This window comes from Sinocyclocheilus anshuiensis, unplaced genomic scaffold (genome assembly GCF_001515605.1).
Source record: "Sinocyclocheilus anshuiensis isolate Anshui unplaced genomic scaffold, SAMN03320099.WGS_v1.1 scaffold860, whole genome shotgun sequence".
NCBI classification, from domain to species: domain Eukaryota; kingdom Metazoa; phylum Chordata; class Actinopteri; order Cypriniformes; family Cyprinidae; genus Sinocyclocheilus; species Sinocyclocheilus anshuiensis.
Genome location: NW_015548288.1, coordinates 1,411,623 through 1,423,841, shown reverse-complemented (window position 1 = coordinate 1,423,841; position 12,219 = coordinate 1,411,623). Strand labels below are relative to the sequence as shown.

Genomic DNA, 12,219 nt, shown 5'->3' with positions numbered 1-12,219 from the left:
AATGAGAAGCATTTCTAAATCTGTTGTCCAACAAGAGAACATTATAACATGCTTGTACTCCACAACATCAGTCGAATGTTTGTAATAACTTCCTTTTCTGAGCTGATGTGGCTTCTTATCACAGAATGAGGCAGAAAATATATTCTATACTGTAATAAGGGCTATGTCGATTAGCAGTAGATTATAAATATACTTAATTATTATGAAAATACCCGAGATGGCTTGAAGAACACAGAAAAGCCGTATATGTCGTATGTTTATTGTATTCATGTTTAATCAGTTCAAACGTTTCTATCTTTTCATTCAGTCACAGCGATAGCAGGATGCCTTTGTCCATATTAGGGATTTCCTGGAGCCTCATCAGTTCTGTTAGGCTTCTGTGATGCATATGTGGAGTTTCTGTGCGAGGGCGGCCTCCAACGTCCAGTATGAATGAAACAGACATTACATGTGTTTATAGCGCTCAATAATTGCCAACCCATTCTATATTGGGTAAAAATAGGAAAAATAATACTTCTCTCAAAAGAAATTTGAAGTAGATATATGATAATCCAGTATACAGAACTGTAATGTTTTTTTGTTAATGTGAAAAATAAATAAATGGCAAATCTGATGTGCCAAGCCATCATAACCGAACCGAAAATCGTGGTAAAAAAAAAAAAAAAACCGAGGTATGTATTGAACCGTAGGCTAACTGTATTGTTGCATCCCTAACATTTTTTTTAATTATGTATATATATATATATATATATATATATATATACACTAAACTTAACAACTATCTTACTAACTATTAATAAGGAGCAAGGAGTTTAGGACTGAGGGCAAAAGTCATAGTTAATGGTTAGTTAATAGTGAGAATTGGTCCCCAAACAAAAGAACTGGCTGTATATAAAGCCAGTAGAAGTGTGTGTGTGTGTGTGTGTGTTTCTGTAATTGTGGCTTACATGCTGAGCTGATGGAAGAGGTATCTTAAGCTGTTACAATAGTTTAGTAAAAAATAGTTTTAGTAAATGTCTGTATTATTTAATTGTTCTTTTATGGTGTTTCAGTTGTGCTAGCATAGGAATTTGAGGGTTAAAAATGAACTGAATATGTTAATGTGTTGACTTAAAAAAAAAAAGATATGACATGAACCGCAAATTATTGACACTAAATTGTTGAATTGTTTGACAGCACAGGTTGCAAATCTAAATGTTCTTAACTAATTTTCATGAGTAAAGCACTAAACTAACTCACTCACTCAAAAAAGAGGCGCAGCCTGACACGTGGTCAACCCTGCCAGTCTTCTCTGCAAAACCGTCCATATTTCATTAGCTTTAACGCCAGCAGACAGCATCCTGCCTTTAATATTAGCATTTAATCCCAGTGTGTCTCCTACAGTGCTTTCTGTCGAAAGAATTTAACAGACACCCTTTTCCACTCTTAAACCTCTCAAAAGAAAAAAGGGGAGAAAAGGAAGGAAGTTTGAACTTCAAATCAGATGACAGAGACGAGAGGCCCCCTGGGTTGTATTTCCATTCTGAGAATAATTTGAGAGAGTGGAAAAAAGAAGGCACAAAGAGGAAAAGAATAGTAGTCAAATCAACTGCAATATGCTCAATACAATCTTGTCTGCAATACAAAACCTTTTTATGAAGGTTGTAGAAAATCTTTAAAGGGGTCATATAACATTGCTAAAAAGAACATTATGTTGTGTATTTGGTGTAATACAATGTGGCTATGCGGTTTAAGGTTAAAAAAACACATTATTTTCCACATACTGTACATTATTGTTGCTCCTCTATGCCCCGCCTTTCTGAAATGCGTCGATTTTTACAAAGCTCATCGTTCTGAAAAGCGAGGTGTGCTCTGATTGTCCAGCTATCCAGTGCGTTGTGATTGGCTGAATACCTCAAGCGTGTGACGGAAATGTTACGCCCCTACCATATTGTGATGCCCTGTGTCCTGGCGCAACAAGACCAAAACAATAAAACCCATTACAAACTAGGCATTTGTTGCATCCAGTGGGGACATAATTACTGATTAGAATGACTTATACTGTCTTTTTACGCGTTGCGTTGCGTATAGCGCCGCGTAAACATAAAACCATGTCTGGAGAAACGACAAACAACAAGTGCTAATCTATCGTGTCCATTTTTGGAAGGCCAAACAAAGTAGTTTCGCTTTCACAGCGAAACACACAGTGTCACACACGGCGGGCTAGAGTGAGCGGAGGCCGGCTGGCTTGAGAACGGCGCGGCCGGCGGGCTTGTGGCAACCTCATGTGATGACCCCGGGCTGGACTCCGCTTCGTCCACGGTGAAAGCAGATCCGGCGATTCACAGCGCGATGTTGATGTATCTCCTCAGCGACCAGCACGGATCAGCTCTAGGCATGACGAAGCGGATATCGTCCTCTTTTGGAAGGCCAAACAAAGTAGTTTCGCTTTCACAACGAAACACACAGCATCTCCACGACATGGCAGCGGCGGCAACAACAATACTACAGCGAGAATAAAAGTTACGCCTTCTTTCTTTGCGTGAACATTTGGGCGGCGTTATGCAAATCTTCCCACATCATGGCGTAGACATGTGGGGGCATGTTAGAACGAGCCGTTTTAGGTAGGCATGGTTGACTCTTAACTTTTATAAAGAATATCTCTTTGGATTTGAGACTTTAGTCTTTGCAACTTTACAGATCTTCTTTATGCACCAAGAGCTTGTAACACTCCAAAGAGAAAGGAAAAATTGAAATCGCATCATATGTGATTAAATTTAACACAGTGTTCAGTTCAAACATAATGTCCACTGGAGGCAAGTGAAGTGAGAACACAAGTGCAGTTTATTAAAATCCAAGAATGAGCAGATACACAATAAACAAAGACATGGCTTGACTTGGCTTGGCTTGACTTGGCTTGACTGAACATGAACTCAGCAACAGAGGGTTACACGAACAAAGCTAGACAAGAGACAATGGCAACATGAGGGGTCACATGACACAATCCAACAAATGAGAAACAAGACACTTGACAAAAACAACCAATCACAACATGACACATTGACTAAGGCAAAGCTACTAGAAGGCAACCTGCAACCTTTAGCCAGAAAAGCGTAACGGCAAATGCTAACGCGTCCGGTTTGCCAGTATGGGAAAGGAGACCAGAGGCTGTTCTTTTTTGAATGGATGTCAGTGGAGGAGAGGCTTCACTACGCTGAATAAACAGCTTTTTAGAGGAAACAGCTTATCATTTAATGAGTCGACAGCCTGTCGGCTAATCTTCAACATGTTTTACACTAAGCAATACTTTTGGATTGAACTATTTTTTAGAGTTTACACCGAAAAAAAATGCCGTTTTATAAGTCAGTGACTTTTTGTGACCGGTGGGATTCAGCTTACGGCATTTCTCATTCATTCCTATGCTATCCGTAAACTGCGATTGAGTGTCGCACAACTCTGACTGAAATTCAGTGATGTCAAGGCTGTAATGTGATTGGTTATTAAGGCACAATTTGACCGTTACACTTTCTCCAACAGTAAGTAATGCAGACCCTCTCATCTCCCAATAGTAAGACAATCTCTGACTAAGGGTGCACATGGCAAGAACACATGACAGGGTCAGGGAAACACATGACACGGCAGGAAGCAAGACAAGAAAATACAAAATAAAAGACATGAAAACATTAACTTTAAACAAACACCCAAAAGCCAACATTACATCAGTCTTCTGTGATATTATTGTTTATGTTTTTAATTTAGGACAATTTGATAAACGACCCTTTTTGATAGATTTTTTATCAAATAATCCTAAAAAATGCATCATGGTTTTTACAACAATATTAAGCAGCACAACTGTTTTTAGTATTAATAAAAAATTAATTGAATGAACGAATATTCATTCTCTAACATCTTCAAACACAGAAACCAGGCCCTGCTCCATGGGGGGCTTGAATTAGCTTTGGCCACCTAATTATCAGATTAGCATCTAATTATTTTATCTGTATTGGATTACTCTCATAGCTCTGTTTAGTTCATTGCTCTAGTCACTAATTCAGTTGTTTATTTTTGTACTAAAGTGGAATTACTTCTCCATGGAGGAGGAGCCAGATGTTGACCTGTTAATATATGCATGCTTTCCCTTTTTCATCATTACTAAACAAATTGGCTGGAATAAAAGAACACTCACCTTGTAACCTGATACTTGATGGTTTCTTGTAAAGTAATGGATTACTTCAAAGGGGGATATTTATATGGGGTTTTTTTTTTGTCTGAAAGGCATTATTATATTTTCCCCCACCAACAAAATCCATGTTGAAGATGAAAGTTGTCCTATGAATTCAAATTTAATTTGTTCAGTCATCCATTAAATCGGCGTGCATGCTCTCTCTCTCTCTCTCTCTCTCTCTGTCTCTCTGTCTGTCTCTCTCTCTCTCTCACTTGGTTGAGTCTGGAGAGCTGGGTGTTAAATTGGAACGCGAGGTTTGAATGAGAATGAGAGATAGAGCGCATAAAGCAAGCAACACAAAGTGAACTTAAGCAATCAAATTAAAAAAAGTTATTCAGTTTGAAATGAGGGACAAGCATCTTCCTGATGCATTCTAATCATAAAGGTCCTCCTGGCTGTGACCCATGTAAGAGGGGAGGAAAAGAAGATGGCAGAGGGATGAAAAAAAATGATGCGAAAACAGGAAATGCAGTTGAGGGCAAATGGCTGGGGGGGCGGGGGGTGAATAATTCACAGAAAAGCTGTACAAAAAGTAGAAAGTGTGACTCCTCCAAACTCCACAAAGAAGAAAGAGAAATTAAAACAGACAGAAGATTGAGAACCGAGAGACAATTTTTCAGTTTTCACTTAAACGTATTGTACTTAGTCCGCAGTTGTGATGAATTCATCAGCCAAACCGGTAGAAGCAAAAAATGACTGATTAAGTGCTTGCTGCCATTTGCGCAAATAAACGATCTAATAATTAACCTTTTAAAGATTACTTCCATCCTGCCATGTAAATAATATCTCAAAGAGCAACTTGCTCAAGACAATTAGACATAGTTCAGCTGGCATTAATCCAGAAAAAATGGCAGGCAATTTTTTTTGTTGTTTGTCTGTTTTTGTTTCTTTAAAGGGGTCATATGATGCTGCTGAAAAGAACATTATTTTGTGTATTTGGTGTAATGAAATGTGTTTATGCGGTTTAAGGTTAAAAAAACACATTATTTTCCACATACTGTACATTATTGTTTCTCCTCTATGCCCCGCCTTCTGAAATGCGCCGATTTTTACAAAGCTCATCGGTCTGAAAAAACGAGGTGTGCTGTGATTGGCCAGCTATCCAGTGCATTGTGATTGGCCGAATTCCTCAAGCATGTGACGGAAATGTTACGCCCCTCACCACGACTTTAGTCTTTGCAACTTTACAGATCTTCTTTATGCACCAAGAGCTTGTAACACTCCAAAGAGAAAGGAAAAATTTAAATCACATCATATGACCCCTTTAAGATCTGGATTCACTTTGAATGTCACTACCATAGAGTACTGGATTATTTGTATCAGAGTAGTAGCCTAACCCTTTGAGCTCTTTTAATGGAAATCTGAACACTTGTTCTAAGTTATTTATTTCTTAATCAGTCTCTCAGATTTTAAAATTAACTTGCTTTGTAGGCATATTCTGGTGCCACATATGCAATTATGGATTAGCAACCCTTTCATAGTCGTCTCATGGCATTTGAAATCAAAATTTAATACTTTAGTGCTTTTAATATTAACCCAGGGTGCTTTCTTTCATGTGTAGCGAATCAGCTCATAAGGGAAATATGAATAATTATGAGGGGTGTTACAGAGTATTTGTTAAATATAGCTAACAAAATATATATTGTGTGTTTGATTGGTCCAGACGCTACACATGGCATATAGGGTTTGAGCCAGTGAGCTGAGCTTTGTAGTGGCATTATAATTAATCATGGCACAAATGTGGTGAGATGACAGAACAGTTGCTAACACAGTCCTGACTGAGGCAGATAAAGTGGTAAAGAAAGCTATGCATCTCTATGGCTCTATGACATATTAAAGGGGTCATATGATGCTGCTAAAAAGGACCAAACAAAGTAGTTTCGCTTTCGCAACGAAGCACACAGCATCTTCACAGCATGGCTGCAGCGTCAACAAAACTACAGTGAGACTAAAAGCTACGCCTTCTTTCTTTGCGTGAACATTTGGGCGGCGTTATGCAAATCTTCCCACATAGTGAGGTAGATATGTGGGGGCGTGTTAGAACGAGCCGTTTTAGGTAGGTGTGGCTGACTCTGAACTTTTATAAAGAATATCTCTTTGGATTTGAGACTTTAGTCTTTGCAACTTTACAGATCTTCTTTATGCACCAAGAGCTTGCAACACTCCAAAGAGAGAGGAAAAATTGAAATCGCATCATATGACCCCTTTAATCTATATCCACCTTTTTCTTCAACGCGTAAGTAAGCCTATGGGCGAGACTTCCGGTTCATTAGCCGCTATAGGTAAATAACGAGGAGAATAACAACGTGCAGTAAACGGTAAAACTGTTTGCACTACAAACCAGTGTGTTCATACCAGTTCATAATTAAGATAATACATTAAAATAATATGATAAGACACACCAATTTTCGATATCAAGCAGCAAAATGAACTGTTTTGTACAGCTAAAAATAGCTGGACGCGGATGAGACCGGAAGCTAGACCCATAGAATTTACAAATGCCCATTTTTACGGCAAGAAAAAGGTAGATACAAATGTACATATTCAAAAGTTTGAGGTCAGTAAGATTTGTTTCTTATGCACACCAAGGCTGCATTTATTTGGTCAAAATAAAGCAAAAATATTGTAATATTGTGAAATATTATTGCAAATTAAGACACCACTCAGTGTTTTTTTCCCCAACACATTTAGAAAATGTATTGTATTCCTGTGGTGGCAAAGCTGAATTTTCAGCAATCATTACTCCAATGTTCATTGTCACATGATCTTTCAGAAATCATTCTAATATGCTGATTTGGTGCACTGCTTGAGAAGCATTTCTTCTTATTATAACCGAGTTGAAAACGGTTATGCCGCTTAATATTTTTATTATATATATTATATTTTTGTCTTTAGCCTTTGAGAGGCTGGGTTAGTATTCAATGTATTACTAGGTTGTGTGTTGTTTTTATGTGTTCCATGTTGTTGTTTTTTTATGCTGTTTGTGTGGCACTTTGGTCTGCAGGTGCAGTAAAGTGCTTTATAAATAAAGTGAATGAATATTTTTTTTACTATACTTTTTTCAGGATTTCAGGGGGGAAAAAACAGCATTTATTAGGAAGAGAATTTATTTTCAACAATAACAGGTTGTCACTTTTGATCAATTTTATGTGTCAGTGCTGAATAATAGTATTCATTTGTTTAAATATATATATATATATATATATATATATATATTACTGACCCCAAACTTTTGAACGGTAGGTAGAAAATCATAATAAATAGTGGGTGACCTGGTTCACAATTGATTTCAATACAGGCAATGTGACAGGAATGACTCAATACTTTAATAAGCAGACATATACATAGCACACACAATTTGGCATATATAAATAATCAGTTCTCTATTATTTTAATACTTTAAGTTTCATAGTTTTATAATGGTTTTGATGACAATATATGTATTATAAATATATGTATTTATAAATGACAGTATATGTATTTAAAAATAATTCTAATTAAATATTATTATTATTGTTATTTATTACTATATAGTTTTATATATCTTGTATACCATCTTGGAGTTTGTTGTTGTGCATTATGTGCCACCACTGTGAAGGATAAATGCAGTGTCTCCAATAATTCAGCTAAAAGAAGATATATTAGAAGGCAGCATAATTGAGTTGCCTACTTTTTGGCACAGATTTCACATCGGGAGTGTGACTACGATGGCTTAAAATACTGTCTACACGCGCCAGGCCGTCACACCGGGCTCAAACCCCATTAACACAGACAGAACAAGGGTCAACAGGCCAGCCACTGATAAGGATGACCAAACTCTATTGCTTTCACACTAAAACACAAGTGCATGATCAAACCAAAACACACATTTGAACAGACATGCAGCTGCACACATACATGGAAAAAATAGGGAAAGCTCTGTTTTTGGGCTTAAAATACTGTCTACAGAGGCAGCTCCTTAGGTTGTAGAACACAGCTTGTATCTTTCTCTCTAGTTTCCTCTCATTCTGTAGTACTGGAGCTGTTATTGTTTATGATTCATGGCACATTGTTTCTCCCCCAAAATGCGTCTTTTTCTACATGATGCACAAGTATTGCGAAAACAAAAACGAGAGGCAGAGAAGAAAGAGAGAGAGTTGAAAAAGGAAACTAGGAATAAAAAACTGTGTAGAGCTGTGTATTGGCCAGAGAATGACAGAGATGGGGGGGGGGTTTCTCTTTTGTTTACTCAACTGCTCTGAATAGGAATAGACTTACCATCCCTCCGAGAGGAGGCTTGGATGTGCTTGCTGGGACGTGCTGGCCAGCTCTGCTCCTTCTTTTATCTTGTTCCCCCAGAATGAAAGATGTGTGCACTCACCTCCACGCGCCAGGCCGTCACACCGGGCTCAAAACCCATTAACACAGACAGAACAAGGGTCAACAGGCCAGCCACTGATAAGGATGACCAAACTCTATTGCTTTCACACTAAAACACAAGTGCATGATCAAACCAAAACACACATTTGAACAGACATGCAGCTGCACACATACATGGAAAAAATAGGGAAAGCTCTGTTTTTGTCTCCTATCTCATTATTTCTGCTTTTGTCTGTAAAACATACACTTGAATACACAGAGGTTCTAGCTTTGTTTTCCTTGAAGTTCACTCAACACAAGAATTATGAAAAAAGTTATGGGTCTTGGTGCACTATTTTCAATGACTTCAGATTAGACTCTCACCTTAGCTACATCTGATTTCAAATTTACTTCTAGACCGTTAATAATGTACATTCTGAAATTATGTATGTGTGTAGTAGTAAGTAGTATGCATATAATGTAAATCTGCTGTTGGTATTGTCATGTGACTTACTACATCAGCCGTGTTTCTGTTTCTGTCTGTGACTCTTGCCCTTTTACCTTATGGGAGAGTAAAATTACTATTTGAGAAACAAAATGTGTTTAGGGTAGTCAAGGGTTGACAGAATTTTATTATATATGATGTGATATATATTCGAAAGATTATTCTAAAAAGTTTGTGATCATTCATAATTTAATCATCAATCAATCATAAAACTTTTTTATATATCTTTTATACAACAGTTTTAAGCAGTAAGTTGTCAACTTAATAGGAAATAAATATTCTTCCGAAAATATTTTAATTTGCTTTACTACGTTGATAACATAAAATCCAATTATTGTATAAGTAATATTGTGCCACATTTCAATTTAAAGTCATGTTTTCTGTTTTAATATATTTTCAATTGTATTTTTTTTTATGTTATGTTATGGCCAGTACTGTTCTGTTAAGCCAGTACTCTAGTTTTCAGTATCACATGATCCTTCTGAAATTTGAAATAGAAATCTTCTGTAAAATAAATATATTAGTAACATTAATGCCTTATCTCATGTAACGAATGTCTTTACTGTTATTTTTGATAAATTCAATTTATGCTTGCTAAAATATTTCTTAATATATAACGGTAGAGTCCTAGGTGGATTAACCATATGGGCAAGTGAGCAAATCCACTCATTGTCCCTTCTGGAAAACAAGACATACATGTCTACATTTTTACCTTTCTTTGGAGAGAGTAAACCATTTGAGAATTATTTAGTAAATTAAATATGAGTGAATGAGCTAAAAACAAATGACTCAGAAAGGACTGTGTGTACTTTCTTTGTTGGCCGTAGAGTGTGAAGTGGTTAATGGTTTGCATTTTAAGGATGTTAATAACTAGTTTGCACTGCAATATCAAAATCTAGAAAGAAACCTACATAAACATTTTAGTGGGCAGTTGATCGTGATTAGCTGGATCTCGACATTTTGTAGTCAGTTTGCAATTATGCAGATTTAGTTTTTATAATGAATGATTAGCTATATTTTGTTCAAATGTATATCTTGTATATATCTTTGTATATCTTGAAACAAATGGTTATTAAAGTATATATAACTGTAATATATATATATATATATATATAGCAATAACAGTTGACTGGTTCTTAAATTTGTTATATTTTGCTGCATACATGTTCAGATCTTAGAACAGACTGTTATATCTACAGTATAACAGTTGGTTTCACAATTTATCAGAGTGCAATGCAACCTGCATTTGTAAGAATGTTTTCCTACTTAATCTAACATTTAACCTTATGTTATCAGGTTACTTTATTCATAGGATTTCATGTTTTTGAGTTTAGTAAAAAAAAAGAATTAATTTTATTTCCCTCTCTCTTTCTAGGACTGGGTGACAGCTACTGATATCCTCATCTCTCTGGACAGACTGAACACTTTTGGAGATGAGTTCTTCAAAGATCCCAAAGTGCTTCGTTCATATTTTTATGCCATATCGGATTTTTCCGTGGGGGGCAGGTAAATAAAATCACAACTGTATAGATGTGTCTTTCAGCTGTCACCAATGTTTTGTTGGCAGATGTATACTGACGAAGAGAAAAGGGAAAGGGAGCAAATGAAGGAAAATGGCCATAGAGTGAGTGATGAATAGGACAATTAGAAAGAGAAAGAGCTCTAAATATCGAGGGAAACTGGACTTTAGTAAGAGAGAGAGAGAGAGAGAGAGAGAGAGAGAGAGAGTTTTGCCAGCCATGTGATCTACATTCTACATCATCAGTGTATTTGTGGTATAAACAGGATGTGGAAGAGACAGTGTTTGTGTATTTGTGTTTGTCACCACCTGCATATTGTTTGTGTCTGTGTTTGAGTTTGTGCATGTCTGATTTTTTTCTTCTTCATCGGCTTATATATCAGTGTCTTTTTACCTTTTCTGTTTATTTGATCTTATAATAAACTGCACAAACATGTTAATGTAACTATGTTAATAGTTATCAGGGTACATTGGTGAAAACACACAAAACTTGCTAAGCTAATTTCTTGCCAAACCTACAGTCATGGCCAAAAGTTTTGGCAGTGACATAAATGTTGTGTTTTGCAAAGTTTGCTGCTTAAGCTGTTGTGGTGTTCATTCACATTGCTTCTAGATTATTGTGTAGAGTGCTCAGATGCATTTTAAATAATTGCTAAAAGCTTCATTGGCCAAAAAATTAACTTTTCACAAAAAAACAAAAACAAATTTCACTGTTTTTTGATCCTGACACAAAATGACCAGCTAACATTAATTGACTGCAACCATGAGTCCTGTGTTGTGCCAACAGTGAAGCATCCTGAGACCATCCATGTGTGGGGTTGCTTTTCAAACATAATTCATAATTCTGCCCAAAAACACTGCCATGAATAAAGAATGGTATCAAAACGTCCTGCAAGAGCAACTTCTTCCAACGATCCATGAGCAATTTGGTGATGATCCGTGCATTTTCCAGCATGATGGAGCACCATGTCACAAAGCAAGAGTGATAAAGAAGTGGCTCGAAGATCATTACATTTAAATTTTGGCTCCGTGGCCAGGCAACTCCCCGGATCTCAATCCCATAGAGACCTGTGGTCAGTCCTCAAAAGGCGACTGAGAACTAATAAGGCAAGAATGGATCGCCATCAGTCAGGATTTGGCCCAGAAGCTAATATCCAGCATGCCAGAGCGAATTGCAGAGGTTATGAAGAACAAGGGTCAACACTGTAAATATTGACTCGTTATATTTTTTTGCTAATAAAAGCCTTTAAAACTTATGATATGCTTATCATTGTTTTTCAGTATACCATAGAAACATGTGGAAAAATAATCTACAAATACTGAAGCATCAAACTTTGCAAAACACAAGATGTATGTCACTGCCAAAATGTTTGGCCATGACTTGTACAGCAATAATAAATGCAACATCTACACTGTGGTCAGAATGTGTTTCTACTTCGTATATCTGACAATGTTGATCAATTCATATTTTCTTTTAAGGTCCCTGTAGCATATCATAATTTGCTTTGTGTTTTGGTGTCATTTGGTTTTAAATTCAACCATCTGGCTCATTTGTTGTTCCCCTCCCATATGCCACATCCTGAGTTTTTTTTTTTAAGTTTTTTTTTTAGGCAAAGGAACATTTTTATGAGTGTCCACAGAAAACAGTGAGCC

The 12,219-nt window shown here is 36.6% G+C and overlaps 1 protein-coding gene across 1 annotated transcript in view; it reads left to right on the top strand.

The window, feature by feature from the left end:
• LOC107655895 (laminin subunit gamma-1-like) overlaps positions 1-12,219 on the top strand; it is a 48,998-nt gene that overhangs the window by 16,660 nt on the left and 20,119 nt on the right. The window contains exon 3 of the mRNA XM_016443507.1: positions 10,423-10,553. Coding sequence (XP_016298993.1) covers positions 10,423-10,553 — 131 coding nt within the window. The remainder of the gene's footprint in view (positions 1-10,422; positions 10,554-12,219) is intronic.